The sequence below is a fragment of the Caretta caretta genome, chromosome 11 (assembly GCF_965140235.1).
Source record: "Caretta caretta isolate rCarCar2 chromosome 11, rCarCar1.hap1, whole genome shotgun sequence".
Lineage (NCBI taxonomy): Eukaryota > Metazoa > Chordata > Testudines > Cheloniidae > Caretta > Caretta caretta.
In genome coordinates this window covers 65,603,706-65,631,661 of record NC_134216.1, presented here as the reverse complement: position 1 = coordinate 65,631,661, position 27,956 = coordinate 65,603,706, and the positions used below count along the sequence as shown (strand labels likewise).

At 46.3% G+C, this 27,956-nt stretch overlaps 1 protein-coding gene across 3 annotated transcripts; it reads left to right on the top strand.

Annotated features, from left to right (window-relative positions):
- LANCL1 (LanC like glutathione S-transferase 1) lies at positions 1–27,956 on the top strand. 3 transcript variants are annotated; one of them, XM_048869402.2, is made up of 10 exons: positions 1–87; positions 396–492; positions 3,983–4,100; positions 15,453–15,660; positions 19,980–20,115; positions 20,575–20,721; positions 22,717–22,899; positions 23,381–23,557; positions 24,081–24,153; positions 25,866–27,956. In XM_048869402.2, exons 2-10 carry the CDS (start codon positions 412–414, stop codon positions 25,940–25,942), a joined length of 1,200 nt encoding a protein of 399 aa, XP_048725359.1. In that variant the 5' UTR covers positions 1–87; positions 396–411; the 3' UTR covers positions 25,943–27,956. The 3 variants fall into 3 exon arrangements, with proteins under 3 accessions (XP_048725359.1, XP_048725358.1, XP_074974222.1); XM_048869401.2 differs by having other exon boundaries at positions 84–172; XM_075118121.1 differs by lacking the exon at positions 1–87 and adding an exon at positions 153–176.

Genomic DNA, 27,956 nt, shown 5'->3' with positions numbered 1-27,956 from the left:
GCCCTCTCGAGCTCTCATTGGCTTGTGGCAGCAGGAAGTGGGAGGTGGAAAAGTCAGATCTGTGCTTGTTGTTGTCTGAGCTGCAGGGTGAGGTGGGGGGAAACGTGGTTTCATGTCAAGGATTCCTTCTGTTTTCCAGGCAGAGTTGTATTGTTCAGGAAGGGGGGAGGATGTTAGTAAGCTGTTGTGTTGCTTCTTTAGATCCCTGAGATCTTCTCTTGTGTGTTCGATTTGGGTGCAGCACGCTGGTGCAGCTGCAGAAGCTGGCTGGCCTGCCTGCTCTGCATCTCCCAGGAAGCTGGGGCCTGGGGGCAGGTAGCTGTCATAGCAGCAAGCAATAGCCTCAGCCTGCTCACATAACTGGATCCCAGCTTTTTCTCTTCACTCTCTTGCAGGTTTGCTGTTGCCATTATGGCCCAAAGGGCCTTCCCGAATCCCTACGCGGACTATGACAAATCACTGGCCACAGGATACTTTGACTCTTCAGGGCGGGTGAGTTGGGGCTCTAAAGCGACTTAATTTTACAGCGCTGGAGTGTTTCTTTCTTAACAGGTGTCACGGGCTTGTGTGAGCTTAATTTTTCTTTCCGCTGTTTCTGTGGCATGGCAGCAGTGCCCGGTCGATCCAGAGAAAGGCAGGGATTGCACTCCTAACATGCCTCAAGACAGGGCTTGCGCGTTCGATGTTAATAGCGTCCCGGACGTTTCTTTTTGAAATGTTTTTATGAGCTTCCTTGAGCCTTCTCGTAGGCTTACCTGAGCACCCGAGCCAGGTCAGCATTCAGGTATCTGCCATTGTCCTCTGGGACAGTTTCCCCATTTATAGCCGCCTCATCCAGTTACTGAAAACAACTATAGCGTCTAGTTTAATCCTATGAAATCATGAGCCAAGTTAAACTTTTGTAAGGAGTGGGGGGGCAAATGCTAATGGAAAAATCCTAATGTAGGTTAAAGGTTTGGATGCAGGAGAAAAAAGCCAGTCCATGCACCTGGGCAGTGGTGCTGTGTGACCAAAATCACTGGCTCTTGTGAGAGGGTTCAAAGGGGTGTGTTAACAGTTTGGAGAAGAGAATGTATATGGGGAGAGAACCAATTTCCGAAGCAGCTATCTGTGACATTGCAAACAGGATTCTGACTTCACTTATGTAATAAACACCCTGAGACTATGAGCAAATAAACAAAGCTTTTGCTTTCCCACTTGCTGTAGGTTTATTGGATATTGACAAGACAAGAAGCCACTCCATGTGGACATAAATCAGAAACACTGACCCTTTCCCCTGGGGACTTTATAAGGCCCCAGTAGTTCTGAGTAAAAAACAGAGGGAGATTGTATAGTTTGTGTGTCTAAATCTCCCAGTCGATTCCCATACATCTGTTGATATGGATCTTGAGTTAGGAGCAGTGTTGCATTTTATTGTAATAGCGGGAAAGGTAAGATGAAAGGATCTTGCAGCCATTTGGGCGCAGGTGTGGTCTGAGAACATGTCTGGGAGCCAGAAACTCCTGCATTCTAGTCACTGACTCTCAGTGGCCTTGGGCAAGTCACTTTATCTCTCTGCTTCAGTTTCTCAATCAGTAAATTAAAATTTCCTGCACAGAGGTGCTGTGAAGCTTAAGTAATTAATGTCTTTGAAGATGAAATGTGCTGTGTAAGTGCTAAGTATTGTGAAGACGATGATGCATTCAAACACCACAGGGGTGTTTGCTTTGGCAGCCTCTCATCCACCCCGTTTAGACTGGCTCTGTATTTTCTGAGCAACGCATCTCAGAGCCAGGAAGAGATGCCCTGACATGTAGTTATTACAGAGGGGCCTTGAGGCTTTCTGCTTTACTTTGGCAGAGGAGATTTACAGTCTCCCATTTCTGAGGATGCATCATATGCACAACTACAGAAGTCTTCCCAGTTGAAGGTGCAACATATCTGCTGTCTCATCACTGCTAGGAAGCACCTTAAAAGCTTTAACCTTATATCTCTGGATTTGGAAGTTCTTAAAGATCTTTGGGCATCTGGTGTTTATCTTGATTTGGTGGTGTTGCTACCTGAAGTTTTTATTCCACAATGTTTCACTGAGATTTGCTTCCAGAGTCTGACTCCAACAAATCAGTTCTGAGCCACTGCACTTTTATCCCCTCAGCAATTTTAGAAGCATATATATATATGAAAAGTCTTTAGTCACACATTTAACAGAGCAGATCTTTGTATCTAACCCAGATTCCCTAGACTAAAAACAATAATCACAATTTATTGCACAAAGCACTTTTTGTGACATGTTCTGGAAAACAGACTCAAACAAGCAGAACTAGTTCAAAATCTTTAAGCTCAGGGGATTGGACCCACGAGATGTGCCTTCTTTAATGTATTAACCCAAAGACCACGGCATGGATTACAGTCTCTGAGTTACTTAAGTGGCAGGCTACAAAAAGAAATGAAGGGATCGTGACATGGTTAGATTTTTAAACTGATGAGCTGGATCTGCCTAAACTGCAGCAGTCTTTTCTAGCCTACACAGCTTAGTACAGTGTGAATGCTTGTGGCACACAGTTTAATAATACTCATCCACATCATACCATCACTTTTACTACAAACGGTCCAAACAGAAAAATACTCTTTCCTTCAAAACATTGGTCCCCCCAGGCCTCTGCAAAGGTGTGTAGGAAGCAGACTGTATGTGTGTGTGTGCATACACAGCCAAGCCTTGGCATGAGACATTCTGATGCATCTGAGCTCTCAACTACTGTTCAATCTTGTTAAAACAAAACCTTTTGTTATTGCTTAAGGCTCTTACTACATTGGTGGGTGCTGCTGGAATTATCACAAAAGCATGTACCCACACAGTATGGTAGATACTTTATCATAAGGTGATGCCATCTTGTGACATACAGTACCATATCACAGCCCTTAGACTGTCTTATGCTATAGACCTGTTCAGTCAGTTGTGGTGATCCAGAGGTGGTGATCCCAACGGTGCTATGAATGGACTGCAGTTATAGTAGTAAGTATGGAACTAAGCTCTACAAATTAATTTCATTTTTTCCAGCCAATTGCTTAGTTTCATTATCTTTTTTTTTTCAGGACAAAGCAATTAAAATATGCCTGTAGGGGAATGAACAAAATGTTGCAGTTCACATACCAAAATCCAGCAGCTTGGAAAACCACAGCAAATAGGCCTTGATGAATGCTAGGTTTTTAAAATATAAAAAAGTCATCATGTAGCATGTTTAGCCATATGGGAGACGGGGTGTGGAAGGTTGAAAAGGGAAGGATTTCCATTTCGTGGATTGCTCCCTACAACCCATTTTATTAGTAACAGCTAGGTCAAGCCTGGCCTGGACTAGCCTACTTAAATTAGGGCCTGAATTCTTAAGATCTTATTTTGCCCTGATGGACAGCAGGAGTAACTCCTTTAACATCAGTGGAATTTTTATGCTGGTGTGAATGAGGAGAATCAAGCCCATGCAATTTGTTATTATTAAAGTGAGATCTCAGTGCTGGGCAATCTATCACCTCACAAATACAGGGATTAAATCACAACACCCCAGTCACTCCTGCAGTACCACAGCTTTAAGGACAGAGAATCTAGGTAGCTAACCAAGGGCAGTTAGTGAAAAGCCAGCCCAAAGAGCTGCACCTTGCACCACATTTTGGATGGGAGCAGGCTGGAGCTGAGTTGGATTTCTTTTTGGAGCAGTGGCTACCCTGCTCTCAACTTCCTCAAGCCTCACCTGTGGGCCAGGGCCAGGTGGCGTGTTAGAGCTGTGGAAAAAGGCTGCCCCTGAGGTAACAGGCCGAGGTTCCAGTCCATTTTACTACTGCCAGCCAAATACAAAATTGAGCATTTCTGGCTACACTCGCTGACTGAGAATCCCAGTTCCCCAGTGTAATCCCTGCTCTCCGCCATGCACACTCGCAGCAATTTGATGAGCCCTCGCCCAATCTGTTTGCTGATATTTACTTATGTGTGGTATTTCTTTTCTATCCACAGCTGACTCCCGAGTTCACTCAGCGCCTGAACAATAAGATCAGGGAGCTGCTTCAGCAGATGGAGAGAGGCTTGAAATCTGCCGACCCCAGGGACTGCACTGGCTACACTGGCTGGGCAGGTAGGGCAATGACATGACAAGGACATTTGAACTAGCCGGCTGTGTGGGGAAGAGCAAGTCTGCTTGTTAGCTGCCTTTGAGGTTAGGCTCATCCAGTCTCTGCCTCCTCTAGTAAAGAAAAAAACAGTGCTGCTTTATTGACTATGATGCATGGTCTCAGTCAGAAATGATCAGTGTAGACTAATGCCATGAAGCAGCCCTGGCACTTCTTGTGATAAAAAAGACATCCTATATTTGAAGCTGGGGTCCACCTGTCCTCCTCATTTCTGGCTGCTGTGGTCGGAGGGTGGGAACATGGTATCCTTGGCATTGCACTGCAATATAGGGCATGCTCTTGATCCATTCTGCTAAGGTGCTCTTACAAATAAAGCTCGGCAGGTTAGATGCCTTGCGGGGCTGATAAACATCAGAGCCTTTTACTTTTAAGGTGCTGGCTCAGATCCAACCCATCAGTTGTGACAGAGTTGTTGGCTCCCTACCCACAGTTAGGTGAACATGAAGTGAGCAGGTGGGTGTCAGTCCAATTCCTGGTGGACATGGATGCCCATGACAAAAGCTGCACTCGGCACTGTATAGGCAGGCTCAGCAGAGAGGCTCCATGCCTGTGGAGACCGAATTCCTCTCAGCCTTAACGGTGGCCCTGCCAGTTTGGATGGAACCATCTGGGTTGGCCAGCATGTGGGAGCTTCCATTGCCACCGTCCACAGCTACCTCTGCCTACTGTAGATAACGGGTAACTGGCTTGGTTACGGAAGATGCCTCAGCACTGAAATCAGAGTATATTTATTTCCCAGTAAATATTTCAGGGTAGTTTATTTTTTACCAGTATTATGTGATGTAGCATGATCACCAGGCTGTTCTTGCTCTTGTTCTGGGTTACCTGTTAATGCCAATCGACTGCTCCAAAACTGGTTCTGGCCCAGTGTCTTTGAGAGGGGGAGGAAGAAGAAATGCAAGACAGCATCTAAGTCAGGAGAAACCCTGTCCTTGAACTGATTTTTCTCCTCAAAGCTACCAAAAATAGCTCTACCTCAGATCTGGAATGTAGCCAGACTTGCCATGACAAGCACCAGGGGCTGCTTCAGGTAACTGGTCCTCAGTCCCTTGTTCATCCCAAGCTTCCCTACACGAGGACCAGGACTGGCTTTGTCTTCGATCGCACTGGTCAATAAGCTTGTCTGGGTTAACAATAAGAAGTCAGAGTCTAAGGTTACGTCTACACTTGGAGGGTGTGATTCCAACCTCAGGTAGACCTACTTGGGCTAGCTCTTGTAGAGTTAGTGTGCTACACGCTGTGGTGTGACCGCAGAAGCACGGGCAGCAAGGAGCAGCTGCCCCAAGGACAAACCCGCCCAGACCCCCTTGGCACACATTCAGGGCAGCTAGCCCATTCTGCTGCTCGCCACTGCCCGTGCTTCTGCGGCCACACTACAATTTGTAATGTGCTGGCTGGATGGTGCTTTAGTATAGTCGCAGCCTAAGACCATTTCCCCCTGGTATTGCAGCAGCCTGTAGTGTTTAGGACGAAACCCTGCCTGCTCCCTTCGTAGACAGCATTAAGAGAGAATGAGCCAAGGGAGAAGACTGCCACTATCCCTGCCCATTTTCTCTGTTGTGTGACTGTTTTTGCTTTCCCTGTACTCTCCTTCTCTGGACCTAACCCCGACTCTCTGTTCCCTGCCAGCTGGGCCCTCCATTGCCACCACATGCTCTCCCTTCCCCAGCTCTTTCTCTTACTTCTTCCTGTAGCAGGCCCCTCTGCAGAGAGAAGCCCTGCATAGCACCCCGATGGTGGAGAACCTGACATCACACACACCTGACAGCAGTGACATGGTTTTTGGTGACAATTCAGGGGGTGCCAATTTCTCTGCAATGCCCATACTTGTACCCATATTTCCTTATCCTGAGATCTTCACGCTGGCCTTGGTATGGCTAGGTCTGTGCCTGGGTGCTACAGAAAGTGGTACTAAAGAGAACACTTCTTGCTAAATCACTACTGGTCGAGTGCCCAAGCATGGTGTTAGAAGGCATAGTAATGCTGAAGGTGCCAAGCTTTTGAATGAGTTGGCAAACTGGGGCCCAGACAACTTGTGACTATTACTGATTCTGAGGCACCTTTATAAAGCGGTGAATTGTGGCTTGCTGGTCAAATTCCAACTCAGGAGGCCTTGCCCAGGTTCCTTTTGGAGGAACCTGTATCCTTCACTTCCTGTCCAGCACTGATCTGTGATGTCGCTGTTCAACACCTTCTGCATTTCTTCCTGGTGGTGGCTGATCTGATCCCCATGGACAGCCTGTATTTCCATCTGCTTGCAGATCCCTTGGGATGAAAGGCACTGTGTGCAAGAAATCTACTGTTAATGTGCCAGTCTCATAAGTGAATGGTGGCCTATGGAGTGGGGCATAGGCATGTTATTTGAAGTTCTTTTGGATTCTGCCTATTTCCGGTACAATTCAGAATGGAAGGTTGGAGGATAAATAGCTCACATGGGCAAGACTCCTATAGTTTATTGGGAGGAAGAGCTCAACTCCCACTGCGGGGAAGGCTTCTACCTCCATAGGGTAGCCTTAAGGTGCATCCTGCACACCTTGATTAGGAAGGAAAATGACTCGAGGGATGAAGTAATGAGCAATGCTATGGCTAGGACTTCCACCCATTTTTATTTGGAAGGGAGTTACACAAAAGGGATTCTTCCTTCTCCCCTTTCCATTGCTTCCGGGCTTGTCATTTAGAAGACTATGAAGATTTCCTGTGAGTCGCAGCCAGAGAAATGGAACACGCTGATATTATTTTGTATCCGTTTTCCCCCGCTAATCGTCGCTAGATTAATTTATTCAAAGTTGTTTCTGGATAGAAAATTAATTGGGCCATGACAGCAGCTTTTCCTCTTAATTGCTTATGTAGAAAAGGCTTGTTGAGTATCTTCTCATGTAAATCATCTCATGTAAATCAGGCATCTGAAATCAGTCGGCACTCTGTGGCTGCTAATAAGAGATATTTGAAATGAATAGCTGTGGCTTTCAGTGAGCATTCTTCCTCTGTATGATGTAGCACACCTGAGTGTACTCCATTATGCCTAGGCATACATGGCACATGCTGGAATTGAACTTCAGATGTGTTCTGTCTGTTCCTTCCACTGTACATGTGAAGAACCCCCATCCTACTGGCCTGCATTAGTGTCAGGGGATCCTTATTTCTAGTGCGAAGAAGCACTAGTGTAATGGGGAGGAACTTCACTGCCTCTAAATAACAGAAACTTACAACTCACTTAAGCTGCTGTACTGAGCTAATCCAAAGTAATGAACAAACGCCCTTGGAGCACAGGTTTAATGTGTATTACAGTAGCACCTATAGTCTCCAAGAGAGATCAGGGCACTGTACAGACACACGAGCTGGGTCTATATCCAAAGTTGCAGCAGTTCACGGTTTGGGGGGTTTTTAACCAATTTAGCTAAGTTGATGCAAAACTCTGTGTGGACACTTAAATTTAAAACCTGACTGATATATGTATAGCCTGCATGTAAGTTACTGATCTCAGTTAAACTGTGGTAAGCCCCTTTTGAACTGATACGCTGGTCCTTAACTGAATTGTTCTTAAACCACTGCAATTTGTGTATTGACACAGTTCTGAAGAGTGTACAATCGAAACAGGCAAGACATGGGTGACCTCAGACAAGTCACTTCACCAACTGGCCAGTGGTAGAGCTGGGACTAGAACCCAGGACACCTAAGTCCCTATCCTGCCCCCTGTCCACTGGACCATACTGTATCTCTAAGTCTATGAGCCTGATCCATAAGCTGAAATGGAGCAAGGAAAATCTGGCCCTCCAGTGCATTTGCAGATCCTCTAGCCACCTGTTCTCCAGGTTCTTGGGCATCTCATCTATTTATACATACGGTGCTACACTTGCCTGAACTAGAAGGAGACAGGGCGAAGATTTATGTGCCTGAAATGTGTGTTTGTTTCAAGATTGTTAGGCAACATGTTAAAAAACGAGGGCAAGTAACTGTAGCCCCAGGATGCTAGTAATTTACATGTTGACCTTTCCAAGCCATTATTATGGTTTCAAGCAGTTGTTTACTCTGCTGCTCTGAAAATATATGCACTGTTTGAGCTGCTAGTTTATCATACGCTTCTCAGCTGCCTCTGGGACCCTGAGGTCTTCTGAAACAAATAAGACCACAAAGCCCATGTGTCTCACCTATGTTTTGCTGGTGGGGAGGAAGTATGGAAGGAAGGTGCATTGTGTGCTACCAAGAAATGACTGTCCCTCCCCAGAGTGAGGAACCAGGAACCTCCAGAGCTAGAAGCACCTAGAAAGCCAAGCTCTCTGGATGGGGGCTGTAACAGACTCACATCCTTTGCGAGTCGGGCACAATGGGGACACGAGCTGACTGGTGGGCTACATCTGGACCCAAAAGAGAGGCTACCAGAGCTATGTGGGGCAGGTTGAGGAGCAACAATGGGCAACTGCATGGGGAGGCTTGAAGGTGAGTTACTAGGGGAGTGTTTTGAGGGGCAGTATAACAACTCAATGCGTAAGATCCCTTTTTCCAGGGAGAAATGTATCTCTTGATCCCAGAAAAGCAGATAAGATGCCAACATAAAATGCACAAGTATTCCCCAGGTCAGGGGTTGTTCCCCAGACCCACTGCTCCAAGTGTCAGCAAAGAGCCTCCTTCCCCACAACCGCTCTCCTTCCTGTTTCTGGAGTAGCTGCTTTCATAGCCCTCCTGCTCACCTATCTAGGCTTGCAAGTCCTTGTTTGCTAGTAGCAGGATAGGGTTTCTACACCCTGTCACAAGTAGAGTGCAGGGGTTGGAAGGAAGGGTAAGCTGGGGTATATGGAGGGAGTCTGGGTTCTGATAACTACTGACATGGTATCTCTGCGGGTTTCCCATCACCAGTGTGTACTCAGACAGCACTGTGCCATGGCCACTAAAGGTCTAGGAGCGCATGAGCTGCAATGATTCTGAAGCTATCCTTTGTTTTTAATTTAGGATCTCAGGCTCTTCGTGGTTTGGGAGGCAGTAAAGTCAATATAAGGAGCCCTATTTAAAATGGTCCCCCAACGTATTTACTAGCTTGTTAGTCTGAAAGCGGAGGCAAAATCTAAATGACTAATGCCATTTTGTGGAGGTCAGGATGAGTTCTACCGTCCTTTAGTCACATCACTTGAAAGGAAAACTGCTACTTGTTAAGAAAAATTTAAAACTCAGAAGTCTTAAGGGGGAGAAAAACATTGGCTCTTTAGACTGAGTGTTTAAAAGTTAAAGTACGTATTTAAAACAACCACCGCAGACTGTCCCACAATGAATAAATATATGACTGAACTGTTCCGTCACCCCTATACAATTCACATGTCAGGTGAGCCCACCGGGTCAGTTATAGCTGGTCTCTGCTCCAGTCACACCTATTACCCTAACATTACAAGGGGGGGTTTCAAAGGTGCTCAGCATTGCCGTCACTCTGCTTCCATTGAACTGACTTCGGAGCGGGGGTGGGGGAGCAGAGCTAGGCCAACACTTATCACTTTTGGGAATCCCACCCTGTTGGTTTTGAGGCAAGACCTGGTAGCAGCGAGGACTGTAGAAATGGCACAGTCAGATCTCTCTCTAGCCGTCCATTGCCCCTGTCGTGTAGTATCTGAATCCCTTGCACCATCCCTGTGAGATATGATAGTGCTGCTGTCTTCACTTGCACATGGGGACCAGAGGCCGCAGACAGACTAAGACCCAGATCTGCAAAGGTATTTTGGCTCCTAACTTCTATTGATTTTGCTGGGAGTTAGCCCCAGATCCACAAAGATATTTAGGCTAAGTGACTTGCCCAAGATCACACAGGAAGGTGTCCTGGGTCTTCCAAATCCCTAACCACTTTCGCCTCTGGGAGAGTGTCTTTCCTATGGCTGAATTACCACATTTGTCATTTTATCTGTAGAGTGAAGCTATAGAGGAGAGATACAGGTACATCTATTTGTATGAGCATAGGTTTGTCACATATTGATCACTTCTCCAAATCCATTGGGTTTGTGGATTTAATGGGCTGGTGGAAAGGGAGGATGATGCGTTAGCGTTTGAGTTGCAAATGGTACAAAGGAGGGGTCTTATAGTGCATTTCTGGATGAGTAAATCCAGCCAAGAACGCAAGCTTGGTTCTATTCCTTCTGATGTGGCAACAAATTTGTAGTAAATTCCAGTCATTTACATCCTTATAATCCCATTGACAGCAAACAGATTGCACAGCTGTTAGTGAGGCCCTGGTTTGGCCTACAGAACTCTTCTGAGTGGTGACTTTGTGAGAGATGGAAAGAATACAGTTTGACTTTTGGAATACACGTTGCGTTGCAGGGCCAACCATAAGAAATTAACTGTCACACTTTAATATAAAGTTCCATTTATAAATGGTTTTTGAAAAGGGTTAATAAATGATTAATAGATGTTATAAGCACATTAGACATGAGTAATACATTATAGATGGCTGTAAACACATCACTGGTTACAGATGATTATGCATTTTTGTATAAGCAACCAAGTGAGCTGTTGGACTCTTTGTCAATCTATGACAATTGAGGAATACTTAGAAAACATCTAATCATTTCTTAACACTTGTATATACTGTTTATAAATAGGACCTCATTATAATGTGTGATCAAAAATCTTTTTGAAAACTGAGCACGTAGGGAGACCCGTAAGAAGCAAAAAATATGGATTTCCCCCCTGTCGTTTTACAGAGTCACTTTTCAATAAAGGTCTATGCTTGCAGGGCATGATTCAAAGCCCACTGTAGTCAGCAGAAGTTTTTCCATTGCCTCCCATGGGCTTTGGATCACACCATAAATAAGTAATACTGAAAATACTAAATACAGAAAATATTCTGCCTGAGGGTAGTCAACTGCAATTTTGCCTTTACTAACTGTATCTTGGAGATAGACTGGTCAAAGGGTGTTTAGCTTTCTTCTGTCTTCATGGTGAAATTAAATGGCATTTCTACTTGACGTGCTCCAAGCACCAAATATTAACTAGCCCTCAGTCGGCCCCTCTCCAAGGCCCCAGCCCCTCCAAGATACCTGTGTATCAGAGACAAGCAAAAGGAGAGAATTTTTGTGAATTTTTTCACCCCTGAGATGCAGCAGGGCACCTGCCTGTATGAGCTGCAGCAAAGCTGAGACAGAAGAGGTAGCAGGCAGGCATGTGCATCAAAAAGAATGGGAAGAGGGATGCGTCCAATAATCTTTGAAGGTGTTACTTTTGAAAGACTTATAAGAACAGAGCTGAAAACCTCTAGTTAAAAAGTTAAAGATTTTTTTTAAAATTCTGTACATACCAATGAAGGTGTGCTCCTTGAGAAACGCTGTTTGAAAAACTCAGTTACTTTAATAATAATACTTACCTAAGTGCTAACACTCTTCTTCCATAGATCTCAAGTTGCTCTACAGAGGAGGTATCATCATCTATTCCCAGTTTACAGATGGGGAAACTGAGACACAGAGAAATGAAGTGACTTGCCAAAGGTCACCCAGAAAACCAGTGGCAGAGCCAGGAATAGAAGCCAGGTCCCTAACCTCTGGACCACACTATTTAAAATTCAAGTTGCTAGTGTCCCTTTAGGAGAAGTCAGCTAGTTCTCCTCTTTCCCCCCCCCAACTTCACTCGCATTTGGTGCCTGTGGATTCTGGTGCTGAGAGGTGTTACAGAACATTACAAATGCACATGATCTTGTGAGCTCAGCAGCATGCTCTGTATGCCCAGTGCATGATCCCCCATCCTCAGTTTAATTAAAACAACTTAATATTTTCCATTAGATGGCAATATAGGTGGGTTTTACCCCATTTGTAGCTTCCTGCTTTGAGGCCACAGGATGGTTTGCTTTTCAGGGTTGATGGAGGGAGTGTGAAGCCTTTTCTCCCTCCAGTTCGCAGGTCTGAATCTGGCCCAAGTTGGCAATAACCAAAAATCTCCTATCTCATGGCAGTTGCATGTCCTTTGTTACACGAGTTCACTGCAGTTCAGTTCCTAGTGGACTGCACGCTGAAAACCACCATCTAATTGGTGTCCTTAGCAGCAGTCTGGATAAAGAGACTAAGATTGAATTGATATTGAAAGTATGCTATCCCCTTGCCTTCAATCCCTTCTGTTCAGGGTTGGCGTGGTTCAAGTCAGCAAAGTTTGCATTGCTACTGCTTATGCTGTCCCTTAGCAGTGTATCACAATGGCCTGCAGTTTGCAGGTTGCTGACAGTCCAACATCAGTCACAAGCCCTGAACTCAGTATATACCTAAAGCAACATCTCAGCCTCTCCATTAACTAGTGTGTGTGTGTGTGTGTGTGGATGAAATAGTCTTTTAGCTGGATGGGAAGATTGAACTATACGCGCCCTATACTGTGACAAGATTTTAAACAAACTAAAACATCTTACAACTCTGGTGCTGCTGCAATTAATGGATTTAGCAGGTGCTAAAGTAAAGGTCATAAGCACTAGATCTCCCGTGTCGCTGTACAAATGCACCACTGTGCCAACACAACCCCCCAGCACAAAACCTGCGCACTCCACTGGACGCACAGTTCGTCCCCTGCGGAAAGGATGAGAGCGAGAACCAACGACACGTGACAGATGTTAGCCAGGTTGCTGAATGCACAACAGGAAGATGCTCAGATTCGGACACCACCGTTATCGCCATAGTGTCTATCTAGAACAGACCCTGCAGATCCCCTGCTACGGCAGGCCATCGACTGCCGGCTGTGTGGTAGTTCTGAGGGGCACAAATGGGAATCGGAGTGAGACAGCCACATACGTTTGAAGCAATTCAACTGGATCCAGGTTTCCAGAGATGCAAAGCTAGGGGAACTGACCTCTCTGGCTATCTAGCCCCCCGCACCTCATTATGTAGTAATTATTTGATATGGTACTTTACGCATTAGAAGCATATTTCAAATATTATCTAGCTCATCTTCAACCCACCATGCACATGTGGGAGGTTAGGTATTTACCCTTATTTTACAGATGGGGAAACTGAGGCAGGGAGGCGCAGTGACTTGCCCAAAGCCAGACTGAGTGTGTGGCAGTGCTGGGATTATCATTTAGGACCTCCTGATTCCCAGCCCCATACTCTGTCCTCCAACCATGCTGCCTCTAATATACATTGACTAGATATTAATCATGGGTCAGCCTACATTTGATGCTCTTATTTTTTTAGTCTATCTACTTAAACATGCTTGCTTTCCATGTTGGGTGTTGCTCTTCACAGTTCTAGGGAATGGTTTGTATACCAGATTATAAAAACTTTTTGGTGTAGAGAAAATCTTGCCCCATTTGGGAAGTGATGCCAACATTCCAGTTCTACAAAGCCTCTCAAACCTAACTGTGTTTTGATGCTTTTGGAGCTTTTAAGAGCAGTCATACTGGGTCAGACCAAAGGTCCATCTAGCCCAGTATCCTGTCTTCCTACAGTGGCCAATGCCAGGTGCCCCAGAGGGATTGAATAGAACAGGTCATCATCAAGTGATCCATCCCCTCTCTCTCATTCCCAGCTTTTGGCAAATAATTGTTCATTGTTCAGGATGGGGAGGGAGGGAGTTGCTAAAAGAGATTTTTGTGGGAAAAGGGGAAGATGGGATTGGAAGAAAAACTCACCAGGTAATTTTATTTTTCCAGACTTCAATCCTGGCATTATTCTTATCATGGTAGGTACATAAACAATTAAGCTTGTTCCAGTGGCAGCTGCTTATGAAGTGAAAAGCTAAACATTAAAACAGGTAACTCCATAGTCTGAGCTGTTTAAATGGATATCAGGCCTATTGAGAACCTAAAGATGGTGATAGGTCATAGAAAGACCTAGTAGGTGAGTATTTCCCTTTAAAAAGAGCTTCATGCCCACATCCTTACAAACATGAATGATGGTACTGTACATCTGAGCTTCTCTCTGTGGAAATACTAACACTGAACTGCGTAGAGCGCAGACAAGGTTATTAACTTTGGCAAGAAATGGAAATTTGCCCTTAATATACATATGAAATTGAATTGTCTATAGCACGAAGCTTTGGAGATTACCCATGCAAAATGAGAAAATGATCTAAATTTAAAATTGTCCCCAGTACAGTGGAAAGTAATTTTTCAGGCTGCCTTTTTTCTTTTTTCTTTTTTTTTTTTACTGGATTGAAATCTGCAGAGATTGGCTCTATTAATTTAGGCTTAAACACAGGACCTGTGTCTTCTTAGAAACGGTTAATGAGATGGAAAGCATACTGTAAGGGGCAAAATGAGATTTTTCTGGAAGTGATGCAGGCCACTAGCTTCTCTGATACATATTCTTTGAGGATACCCCGAGACCATATAGCGTTTTGAGGGTGCCTTCTGATTAGCGGATGTTTAGAGGGGAGATTCTATCTACTGTGACAGACCTTTTGAATAACGACATGCTGATGATTCCTCAATTATGTATAACAGGCAGGATGAGAGAGGGACAGAGCAAGGCTCCGGGAAAAACCAGCGACATAGCCTTTTAACAGAAGCATTGTTTATGTAGCTGGATGCCTGGTATGAAAGACTCAGAGGCAGAAGAATGCATTTTCCTGACTCTTGAATAGCTTTTTATGTTTCAGACAAGGGCTGCACTTAGAATTAGTGTGTGGTGTGTGCTTGCAGGAATTCTCTTTGTTTACAATACTTTTCTTGAAAGCAGCTGATTCTCTGTGCAGAGAGAAATAAAGGCCATTCTCAGTCTCTCCCCTTTTCTATGAAGTCCAGTTTAGTCTACCGCTTCTCTAATTTAGGAGTCACCAACAGGTGTCAGGGGATTGCAAGCACCCTGCCATTACCATATTGCTCGATGGGAGGGATGTCCCAGACAGATGACAGGCTGGTGGGGGTGTCCTGCTATGGAAAAGGGGGTCCCAGGATGGTTGCAGTTGAGAACAGCTGCTATAATGCAAATATTTTCTTGTCTATCACTAATGCTTATATATTTGTCATTGCTTTTCGGCAGGTGGCCTGTTTAATAAAATAAATTATAATGATACCACCTTATAAGATGCTTTTCAGCAATAGAGCTAAAAGAACTTTACAAAGTTACACTTTGTACACTTCACAATTATTACTATTTTACAGATGGGGAGACTGAGGCGGAGAGGTGCAGTGACACATCCAAAGTCACCTAGTGGCCAAGCAGGGAGATACTAATGTCCCAGTACAGATAAGCTGATCAATAAATCTGTTTCATATTTTTTGTCTCCACCATAAGCAGCTGGGATTTTATGTTTTAAAGTTAGAGCAACAAAAGTATATAGTGCCAGGGGAGAGCAATAAAACAGCTGATCCATGCCCTGCGCTTAACCCATTTATTTCTTTGCAGGCATTGCTGTCCTTTACTTGCACCTCTATGATGTGTATGGAGACCCTTCCTACCTCCAGGTAGCAGAGGCGTACGCGAAGAAGAGCTTGAATTGTCTGACAAAGCGCTCCATCACCTTCTTGTGCGGGGATGCTGGACCTTTAGCAGTGGCTGCCGTAGTGTACCACAGACTGCAGGATGAGACGCAGTCGGAAGCCTGCATCACTCGGTAACATTTCAGGGTTTGGTTTTGCCCACCTGTTTCTAAAGTTGTTGCTTTTGGGACGCACGAGCTGGTGTCCAAAACTACTGGGCTTTTCCCCATGTTGAACATCCCTCTCAACCTTGTTAGGGTGTGCTGTGGTGCTCTGTTTGAAGGAGAGCGTTCACTAGCTGGACAAGAAGCATGCAAGAGAATCTTCACATCCTAGAGAAATGGTTGTCATTAAGGACGTAAACCAAGCTCGGGTGACTAACTGGCCCTTTGTTACAGCCTTCTTTTCTGGATGGGAGGGTAGAGTGGCTGTACTGTCATTCAGCAGGGATTGCCACAGCACTAGAGCTGGCCAGACAGGCTGGGGGAACTGCATGTGGTTGGTTGGTTTTGTTATTAATGTTTCCATTTTTCAGAGTCTTCAACAAAATTAGATTTTTTTGAAAACTTTACACCAGTTCTATAGTTGGTTGAAAGTGGGGAAAATCTTGGAAATATTTAGTCTGGACTTTTCCCCATTATCTTTTTCTTGGGGTGGGGGGTAGAGAGAAGGGGGAGATTTGGAAATTTTTAACCAGCTCCACCCTTACAGTCAAAGAGACATTTTGTCAAGGTGAGGCTTATCTTTTCCATTTTATCTTATGTCTTTTTTCATCTGTATTTTTGTTGTTATTTTTTAAACACAAGCCGCTGTACGCTACCTGAATAGTGCTAGCATGTGATAGAGAAAAAACACTTAGCAGAGGAGCAGATTTCAATTGTAAGCTTTCAAGGGTATATGATGGAAGGAGTCTTAAAATGATGAAAAATACCTTGGGGCAAACTTTCCATTTAAAGTTGACCAGTAAACAAATCTACCCGATCCTATCAACTGCAGAAACATATGCTGAATTATCTGGCTATGAGGGTCATACAGCACAATTGTTTAAAAATGAAGTGGGGGGGGGGGAGTGAGGTTCAATTGCCTAAAGGATTTGGAAACCCAGTTTCCATTAATTTTAATTGAGATTGAGATGTTCTTCTTTTTGGTGTGAATTTAGTGCTCATGAAATATGCAGCTTGGACCAGTCTAGAGACAAAAGTCCCTTTTTTTATTCTGGAAATATGTACATGTGATCTTAACAATACTGCATTGGTCAACAACATTGCATCATATTGGTGAAGCTTGCTAATGTGATGTAGATATATTTGCCTACAAAAGGGACATCTGGAAACCATTCTTTCAAACTGTGATGTACAATTGTAGGGGGAATTAAACCCCAAATTGTAACAGATCACAAACCATGTCCCTTTATTGTAAGTGTCCCTTGCTGCATCAGTTTTGTGGCAGAGCAGAAATTCAGATTAATTCTGCACTGCCATCTAATGGCATCTGGAGGACAAAGCACTGGAAATGGGTCACTTCTGAAAGGCAAGCAGAGAAAAGAAAATGGGGTATTCAAGAAGCAATGGTTAGGTCAAACTCTCCTACTGCCTGCCCCCTGATTGTTCAGAGCAGTCCATAGTATCCTTTAAATAGGAAAAGCTGCTTTCTACAAGAAATATTTCCATTAATCAAAATGCGGAATGGGTTTTCAGTTTATTACTGAGCTCCCGAAGAGTTTGCTGAGTTCTGGAGTGGAAAGCTCTTAGCTTCTCCTGTGGAGAAGGATAGCAATCGCTGTGCCTGTTTCTCTTTGGTTCCCTGTGCTTTAGAGAGTGCATTCAATCTGTACAAGAGCTGAAGAGGGCCTCTCAGCAGAGCTTTCTCTGCAGCGGAAGACACACAAACTTCTTTTTTTCTGGGCGGCTAGTACTTGCCTAAATGAGTTCATGACCCCAAAATGTGCTTTATCCCCCCGAGAGGCTCCAGCACTTCAAGGTGGCCAATTTTCCAACTGCCAGTAAAAACCTGGACTACATTCTTACAGACTGCGTTCCACGGTTTTCCTGCCATCAGGAGATCAGGTGGTTGCTTCTAGAGTAATTGGCGCACAAAATCCTGTCCCACTGCTGCATTTTCCCTTCTTCCAGAAACTGTTACTTTTCAGCCGTTAATAGATTGGTTTAGTATCCGTGGTGTCTAACTGTCAGGAACCTTTACTGCCGTCCCCGTGCTGGAAAATGGCATTCTAGGTACTGTCAGAGCTGCCAGGAGTCTGGCACCTTGTGTGACACACCCAGGATTGGCAGCCCTGCCACTCTTGACCATATTACCTTTGATTCCCCTGTTTATTCTGCGGTCTGGTCCCCCAAATGCTGACTGGAACTGCTCTGTGGGCTTCCTCTCCTCCTCCCCTCCCTTCTCTAGCTGGGGGGAGCAGCTTGCAGCAGCAGTAAAAACACCGGCCGTAGGTGCTCCAGACCATCCCTCACCCACCAAACTGCCCCAGGGAGCTCGTCACACGCTCCCCAAAGACCCCTGCCGTGGCATACCATCTACCCACCCCCTCACCCATCCGGTTTCCCCAAGCACCTCCACCCAGTTACAGTCCCGCAGGCTCTGGCATCTCCCCCAGCACTGCATCAAACCCCAGGCATTCCCACTCCACCTGCCATAGGTATCCCACTCCCTACTACAGCCTCCCAGCCCAGCTCTTCCAGGCACCCCTTTCCTCCCACACAGCACCCAGGAGACCACACTCCAGCTGCTTCTCCCCAATCCTCCCTGGAAATAGGGTCACCAGGGGATTGTGAGCAGCGGCATGAGGCAGGGAGATCTCCTCCTGCTGCCTGATTGGGGAGGAGTGTGTGGGAGACCGGCTCCTGCCCCCTACTCCCATCCACATTTGCCCGCACATGCTTGGGAGGCAGGGTGAGACGTCCGCGACTTGCTCTCCCGGGTGGGAAACATCTTGCGGGGAGGGGTGCAGCACTCAGTTGCCGCCTGTTGTGAGGAACCTGGACCAAATCTGCCTCGAGACCCTCGCTCTCTAAATATCTCGAGTCACATTGAATCCAACACCAAGCAAAGATTTGTCGCTGCAGGGGAGCCGGAACACAGGGCCTTCCATCTGATCCCAAGGGATTCGAGACAACTGGCCATTGCCTCCTTTTAAAAAAGAACGGGCTGCCCAAGAGCAAGCCCAGACACTGTACCTTTGCTGTTCCCGCACGTGGCTGTGACGGGGAGCCCTGCCCCAGAGGTTCCTCGGGGCTGCTGTTCTTGTGCCTGTCAGAGTGGCAGCAAGAGGCGCTGAAAGGCGCAGCCTTGAGGAAATGCAGCACCCATGCTGTCATTTTGAAAGTGACCGTGTTTTCCGGGCTGCTGATCTGGGGGAAGGGAAAAAATACGACTCAATGCTCTGACAGGGAAGAACTTCTGACCTTGTTGGAAGAGCGGCGAGAGGCAAAAACGGAGGGTAATTTGCATCTGGAGCGACTGGGTTGCAAAGCACCCGAGTGAACAGTTGTCAGTCGTTGTTAGCGCTGGCGGGAACGTCACCAACTTCTGGTGCAGTCAGGCAATCCATACGCTCACTCCTATGGTAGGTGACTGCACTGAAAGAAGCCAGTGGTTAACCCAGCCTAGATGGATGAAGAGTGAATGGCTGCTTCTTTTGAACCCCATAGAGGCTAGTTATTTCATAACCACCCTTTCCCACTCCACTGTGCACTGTTGCCTAAGTGATTCACATTCCTTCCCTCAGCCCCCTCGCCTCGCCTCCCCTCCTCATTCAGATGACCCCAGCTGTTTTGGAACAGCACAAGAGAGCCGTTGGGTTTTCACAGTCAAGACTTCTAAACATAAGGGATGGAGGACCTTCAAAAATGGTCAGCCATGGCTTAGGTCTGCTCCCATTTTGGTAACACTCCCTTTGACGTCTACGAAATTAGAGTGAAACTGTTGCCGATCACTTCTGGAAGCGCCTCTTGGCACAGAAGCTGAATTTCTGAAAGCAAGGCTAGGCCTGTGATGGGGGAGCTGGGAACGGAGGAGAAGTTTTCCTTGCTTTAAAGGGTCATCCTGCCTTACCCACGCAGTTATCAACTTGGGTTTGACTATCAACGTTATTATCTGGATTCCAGTAATGCCTAGAGTCCCCAATTGACCCATTGCACTAGGCGCTGTACAAATACATAATAACTGACAGCCCCTGCCCTGAAGAGCTGACTGTCTAAATAGACAAGACACAGGCAGGATTATGTCCATTTTACAGATGAGAACTGAGGCACTGAAAGATTCAGTGATTTGCCCAAGGTCACATAGAGTGAGCCTGTGATGGAACTGGGATCTGCACTCAGATCTGCTGAGTCCCAGTCTAGTAGCCTTCAACTGGAGTTACAGTTTGGGGGTGTTTTTGTATAGCTCCATCCCTGTCCATCAACTTCCTCACCTGAATCTTTCTTTCCAGCTTGCTTCAGCTGCACAAACTTGACCCCCGAGCACCTGATGAAATGCTTTATGGGCGCATGGGATACCTCTACGCACTGCTGTTTGTGAACAAGCATTATGGAGAGGAAAAAATCCCTCAAAACTATATTCAACAGGTACTCTGTCATCTCTCCAGTTGCTCGCCAACGTAGGCTGAATTAGCTTCCCGCATCCTACTCGTTTGTCCTCTGTGTTTTGTCGCTTCTCACCCAGCACATCCTTGGAAGGGTTAAAATAGATGCCGGTCTAGATAACTCTGGCATGTGTGAAAACATGACATGACACGTGTGAAGGCCACAGCACGGAACCTCCAGCTGTTGTTGCAGGCCCCATTCTTCCAAAGGGATATTGTGCCAAATGTCCTTCCCAATCCTAGGATTCTGTGCCTAGAGTCGAAGAAGCCCCAGTTCCTCTCCCCCATTCACAAGCTAGGATTTCCACGTGCAGAATAACAAAGGTGCATGACTGTATTTTGCACTGTGATACCTGTTGCACTGGCTACTGTCTGCCAGGCTGGAGGGGAGAGATTATACACCTCAAAGCTGTTGTCACTCACGTCTGCTTTCCACCTGCAGGTCTGCGATGCAGTCGTGGCGTCCGGGGAGAGCCTGGCCAAAAGGAGGAACTTCACAGCCAAGAGCCCGTTGATGTATGAGTGGTACCAGGAGTATTACATAGGGGCCGCCCATGGCCTGGCAGGAATTTATTACTACCTTATGCAGGTGAGAGACACCTGGAGAGAAAAGGCCTTCCCAGCTGTTTCACTTCTAATGTCCTCCAATTAGAACGTGGAACACCTGGGGAGCTTTCTGATTGGCTATTAGTGATGTCACAGTGGTGTCAGTCATGGTCAGTTGTCCATCAGATGCTCTCTTTTGTTTGGTTTAAATCCTATTTCAAAACGGCTCCAAAACGCTCCAGACTCTGTGTTTCTAGGGGGCTACTACACCTTTGCGGTGGTTAGTCACTCAGGGCTAAATTCATAAAGAAACTTAAGTGTCATCATGCCTAATTTTTAGGTACCTAGAAAATCATGGGGATTCAGAGAGCCTGAGTTTGACATCTTGGCTCCCTATACAGTGACGTTACAAGCTGAATCTGGACTGCATGGGATATAGAAAAGAGCAGCCAAGCATAATGCACCATACACTTACAGGGAAAGCGTACCAGGGAAGGTACATTGGAGGACATTTGACTCTGTGCATGTCTTTATCACTGGTGGCTTTACAGCACAGGTATTGATTTTCAAATTGCACATTAGCAATTTGGGAATGAGATGATTCTTAGCTCAAAATGCTCATTCCAAGGGGCTCAGAGCTGCCAAGTTAAAAGAGAACTCTGTCTATATAGATTTTGGCCAATGCAGTGCAATTAGGGGAGGATCCACTCCTGCTTTCAATGAGGTCAATGGTGACATTGCTCCCTTAGTTTTAAACTAGTTTTTACCCTTGAACCTGTTTACATGATCTGTGTACAACTAAGAATTGAGATCTTCAAGTTGGGCTGGCCTTGCAGCTCACTATGGGCCCGTGGTGCTCTGCCTGGGTAACACTGATCTGCTAGGTCTCGGTGTCTGGGAATCATTCCTGATAGTCATCCTGAGTTTTTCTCTTTGCTTCATTTCACCTCACTAATCCTGATCATATCCTGTAAGCAATTCCTAACTGCTTCAGATTTGTAGGATAGGCTTTTCCTTGCCTCTTAAAATCCAAAGGGATCCCCTTAATTTTCTCCCTGTAATGGGGTTCACTCACCAATTGGGGCGCCCCCTTGTGGCTGGGTCCGGGGATCAGCCCTTGTCGAGTCGAGCACCCCCTTCTGTTGCTCGCCTGCCCCGCAGCCCCTCTCCGGGCCTGGGAGGTGCTCTCTCTTTGTAACTCAGCCCTCCAGCCAGGTGACAATATAGTTTTCCCCTTCTGGCATATCGAAGTCTCGCCAGACCAGTGGTCCAGATGCCACTTCACCAGTCCTGCACCACTTCCCATTGGCTGGTGGGAAACCTGGGCCACCCAGCAGACAAGGTCTACACAGTCTGAATCCTCACTGCTCCTTCCTTGGAGCTTCTTCCTACTCTGCCTTCTACAGGCTTTCTTCTCCACACCTCCCCAGGGTGAACCCTTCTGTCAGGGACAGGACCCCAGGTCTTTTGTCCCCCGTCGGGTTTCCCAGAGAGCGACTGCAGACTCCCTCCCTGCAGCCCCCTTCTGCTGCAAAATTCCTGGCTTTATACCTTACCCAGCTTCTCCCCGAGCTGGGCTTTTTCAGCAATTAGTAATTTATCAGTCAAATCTGACTCTCTCTCAGGTGCAGCTTAAAGGTTAATTTGTCCCTTCTGAGCTACTCTAACCCCTTCAGGGCTAATATAGGGTAAACACTCCATCACACTCTCCTTGCTGGGGACTGGCTGGGGCACCCTCCAGAGCCAGTCACTGTTGCTGCCGACGAAGAGGCATTAAAGGATGACCAGGTGCACGCCCGCACCCAAGGCATTGAGCAGCCTGCCCCCACAGTTCTCCTAGCCTATCTGTAGAGGAGGAAAGATATGAGCCGATGTAGCACAGCTGAAGAAGCTGGAAGGAATCTGTAACGCCAAACTCTCTTCTCATCTTTGAAGCATAAATTGCTTATGCCTCTAAAACTAGCACTGCCGGAAGGGGGAGGGAATAGTACAGCACTTCTTTCCCCGTTTAACAGCCTCTCTTGTCTGTCTCTTTCAGCCCGGCCTTGGCGTGAGCCAAGTGAAGTTGCATAACACAGTCAAACCCAGTGTGGATTATGTCTGCCAGCTGAAGTTCCCATCAGGCAACTACCCCCCTTGTATTGATGACGCCAGAGACCTGCTTGTCCATTGGTGTCACGGGGCACCTGGCGTGATCTACATGCTCACACAGGCCTATAAGGTACAGGACGTCCTGGGAAACGGTGACAGGAGAGCTTTAATGTGGAACTTGATCCCAGAGCATCCTCTAGCCAGGAGTCCCTGTCAGGGCATGTAATATTCTAATGAAATAACCCACCAGCACCTCCATGCATGCCCACACTTACACACCAATCAAAATGCAAATTAGACTTTTAATGAATGATTTCTGAACATGTCCCAGTGTCTTGTCCCAAGTGCAGGATGCTCTCATTGTTTGAGGAGTCAGCCATGTGTTGTATTCTTTCTGTGGCAGGTGACTAATGGTGACAGCTTGTTGTGAGTTCATTTATCACTTCAAAAATCTTTGACAGTAGAAGGCAAAGTCACGGTGCCATTGCTTAAGTAGGAGAGGTCACTCTCGATAGGAGCTAATTAACCAAGTAGGTGGGGGCCTGCTCCACCCCAGCATGGATGCTGAGGGGATAATTGCAGTGAGTGGAATCTCTCTCTTGTCTCCACAGGTGTTTGCTGACCAGCAGTATCTGAGTGATGCGCTGCAGTGCGCAGAAGTGATCTGGCAGTGGGGATTACTGAAGAAAGGTTATGGGTTGTGCCATGGGACAGCTGGCAATGCTTATGCCTTCCTAATGCTGTACAACCTCACTCAAAACATGAAATATTTGTACAGGGCCTGCAAGGTGAGCATCCAAATGAGCAACAGACACAGAGAGAGACTCCTGCCACCGGGTCATGGAAAGACTGGATGATGGCTGGGATAGCTCACCTTTTAAAAAAGTTATCTGATAGAAAATCATGGGACCATCTTTGGTGAAGGAGAGGAACCAGTCAGGCTAGTGTGACATGTAACTAACATTCTAGAGCCAGTTACCTTGAAGGATGGTTTGATTCTGCACTCTGCGTGATGGTTCTTTCCTTTGTAATCTAACTTCTAGCCTGGCAGAGATGCAGCTAGCACTAACCAGTTCATTTCACGTAGACCAGGATGGTCCTTAAACAGTCTCTCATTACTGTCCGTCAGACCAACAGTGTGCTGGGCTCCAGTCAACAGCAGTGCCTGGCAACCGCCTGTGTTCTGTTCCATTGTCACGACTAGTTGGGAGATGGAGATCTGGAGGACAGTGAGGTGGGGGGGCGTCTGTATTTTTAACGTCCATGTCACGTCTTCTACAAGGTTTGGACGCTTTGTTCTTCCTTCCTCAGTTTGCAGAGTGGTGTTTGAGTTATGGGGAGCATGGGTGCCGGACTCCAGACACTCCCTTCTCTCTCTTTGAAGGTAATCCCTGTCCAGCATTTTCTACGTCATATGTTCTGAATTCTGAGTCTGATCTCACACTGGTGTAAATTGAGAGTGACTGCATTAAAACCCCATAAAATCAGTGTCAGGAGAATCGCACCCACTGTTTTGACCCCCTCTGAATGAGGTTTTAACAGCAGTGGATAATGGCTACAACTGGAATTCCTTGTTCCGTTGCAACCCCAGCTGGGAGGGCTGGAGGTTGGCATAGCACGGAGTCCTCCTGCACTCAGCTCTGGTATGGTTCATAACACTCACTGGAGTAATTCTTTATTGGGGACAGTTTAAACCTACAGTAATTGCAGGCTGGCTGCCCAGACAACCTCTGCACTCAGAGTGCTTACTATTTTGTGCAGGTCCTTTTCCGTTTCCCTCCAAAGAACAATGAAGCAGCCATAAAAAGCAGCCATAGATCTAGTCCATGATTGGGCAACAGAAAGCGTTCCCAAATGCTGATACCTCTGCTGCTCCATAAATCTGCCAGCAGGGGGCACCCTGGGCCAGTTCCACAGCCATCATAAATCACAGAGTCACTCCCTGTCAATGGAACTAGGACATAAGGTTGCCAACTTTCTAACTGCGCAAAACCAAACACCCTTGCCCCACCCCTGCCCTGAGGCCCTGCCCCTTCTCCAAGGCTCCACCCCCACTCACTCCATTCCACCCTCCCTCTCTTGCTCGCGCTCCCCCACCCCCGCTCACTCACTCATTTTCACTGCGCTTGGGCAGAAGGGTTGTGGGGGAGCTCCGTCTGGGGGTGCGGGCTCTGGGGTGGAGCCAGGGATCAGGGGTTTGGAGTGCAGGAGGGGGCTCCGGGCTGGGACCGAGGGGATTGGAGTGCAGGAGGGCGTTCTGAGCTGGGGCAGGGGGTTGGGGTGAGGACTCCGGGAGGGAGTTTGGGTGTGGGAGGGGGATCAGGGCTGGGGCTGGGGGTCAGGGCACAGGAGGGAGTTCGGGGTGTGGGCTCTAGGCGGCGCTTACCTCAGGTGGCTCCCCGGAAGTGGCGGCATGTCCCTTGGCTCCTAGGTGCAGGGGTGGTCAGGCAGCTCTTTGCGCTGCCTGCGCCCACAGGTGCCGCCCCCACAGCATGGTTCCCAGCCAATGGGAGCTGTGGAGCTGACGCTCGGGGCGGAGGCAGCGCGCGGAGGCCCCCTGGCCGTCCCTCTGCCTAGGAGCCGAGGGACATGTTGCCACTTTCATGGAGCCAGGTAGGGAGCCTGTCAGCCCCGCGCCAAACAGACTTTTAATGGCCAGGTCAGCAGCGCTAACCGGAGTTGCCAGGGTCCCTTTTTGGCCAGGCGTTCCGATCGAAAACCAGACACATGGCAACTCTACTAGGACGGTTTACACCAGCTGAGGATCTAGGGTACAAATTTCAAAAGCATTGAAAGGCCAGATCTTTAAAGGTATTTCAATGTTTACAACTGCAAATAGGCACCTAAGGAGATTTACTTGCATCTTATTTGCATCTTAGGCACTTACATACCTTTAAAAATCTGGCTACATCCCTTTGGGAAAATGGGCTTAGACTCCTGAGTCACATAGGTACTTTTGAAAATGGCCCCTGGCTCCCTGTTTTCCATGATGCACACTCACACTCATTATGATTTATTCTATAATAATACTGACGTGCAATGAGAATCTCCCTGTTATATGCTTTGAGAAATAACAATTTTCTTTTTTTCCTTCAGGAATGGCTGGGACAATATATTTTCTTGCTGATCTTCTGGTACCAAAAAAGGCCAAGTTCCCAGCATTTGAGCTATAAAACCCTTCCCAGCTGTTCCCTGCACGAATCCCACTGCACTCCACATCCGTTGGACAAGAAGATAGAGCTTGCTTGAGTCTCTTTTCAAACTCATCTCTTGTAAAGTAAAGGCGTTCTGTTGTTGATGATTTCAGTTCTTTTCCATATTTAAATTTCTCTAGTGCTCTTTTTGCTTTGTTTAGATTTTAAAAAAACATGATTTTTGTTATTGGTTCCTAAAGATGGGAAATGTACAGTATTTTGTTGGATATGCAAACTCAGAGCTTTGCTTATTTTATGTATCTGAATTCCAGGGAGAAAATTTTTTCTATTGAATGTAACTTTGTCCATTTAACTTTGTCATGAGTAACAGTGATAGAAGCTTAGAGTATTGTCTTTGGAAAACAAGAAATGAAATCTTATGACTGTTACCTCCTATTGGCACCTAAGTATTCTCTCTCCTAATCATGGAGGTAGGCAGTTCTAACTGAGCTCCTCCTTGGGCAGTTGACTGTGATGGACTGTGGAGACAGAAGGTATTTCTTATGCCATCCTCTTGACAGACTGCAACTGTCACAGCTATCACTGACATGCCAGAGTCCTCTCTGAAACCTCACACCTTTCTGCTTTTATAAGCAGACTGTGTTTCACTCTTTGTGCATTTTGTCAGTGACAAGAATACAGGACATAATCCATAACCTATTGTTCAGATTCACCATATTCTGCTAAATGCTGCAGGAGAAAGCCCTCAGTCACTGAAGTGTCAGTTCAAAAGAGTTAAGTTACTGCCAAGTGTGATCTTTCATGTTCAGTTTTGAAAGCTTTCTGCGGTCTTGACTTAAAATTATATGTAACACTGCAGCTGTTAGCCTGGTGAACCAGGCCTGGAAACAGAAGTTGTGGGAAAAGAAACCTATTTCTTTAAGTTTTGTCAGTATTTAATGTGTTATGTATGTAGGAGCTGTTTGTAGCTTTACAGGCTTCTTAATCCCTCCTACTTCTTTAATCAGCTTCCATGAACCTTAGTAACTTGGCTCGCTTGTTACTACTCATTGTAGCCTAGTACGTGAACAAGAATCCATCTGACCAGTAGCTGGAAAATCTGCCCCAAATTGGTATTGATTGAATACCTTGTCCAGTCAATGGGCAAGATCTTCGTTGGCTGTAAATTGGAATTAATCCATTGATGGAACTTCACTCATTTACACCTGCTGAGGACCTGTCCTAGTAAACTCTTGTCCTGCTAATGAAGGTGCTCTGGTAAAGGAGCACTCTCCATAGCTGCTGGAGTTCCTGAACCTGCTTCATGGCTCTTCTATTGGCCGCTGGAGGTGACCTCTTCTTCTTCACCTTGCCCCAGGCCTGAAGAAGGGTGGAAATGGTTTTGATATTTCAAGGCTGCTGATAGCGAGTAGCTAGAAACACTAATAGAGCCTAAAGACTGCATTTCTCTTAGAAAATCATCTCCAGCTCTCTTCCCTGAACTGCCTGAGCAAGCAGCGTAAACTGTATTCTGCACACAGTTCTTTGCCAGTGCAGGCAGGGCTTTCATTGACTTTCTCACAAAAGGTTTCAGCATTGATTGTGTGGACAGCTAATTAGAAAAATTGGAAACACAGTGGAGCTAATTTGCTGTTCGCTGGGTGTCCCAGTTAAAAGCATCAAGCTCATTTGGACTAGCGAAGACTCTCACTGCAGTGTTTCTCAGCGTTTAACACTGCAGTGAATAACCAAAAAAAGTGACCTCCAGGAAGGAGGGTTTGACTAATTGAATAGTTCTGGGGAAGTGCTATAGATGAAGCCTACTGTAAGTTAACTTGCATCTTGCCTGTAGTGACATCTGACTTGAGACCCCTGTCTTGGTTTTTTGGCTTTCTGTTAAACATAATTCCTAAAAAGTTCATGCAGCCTGTTGCAGAGTGTTCCAGCAGCATGTATGCTACTGTTCTTGTGTGTGTACTACTTGAAAAGAGCTGGGGACGTGGGGTACAACTCTTAGGTTGAAAGCAGTTTAATAAAATCCTGAAACAAACAA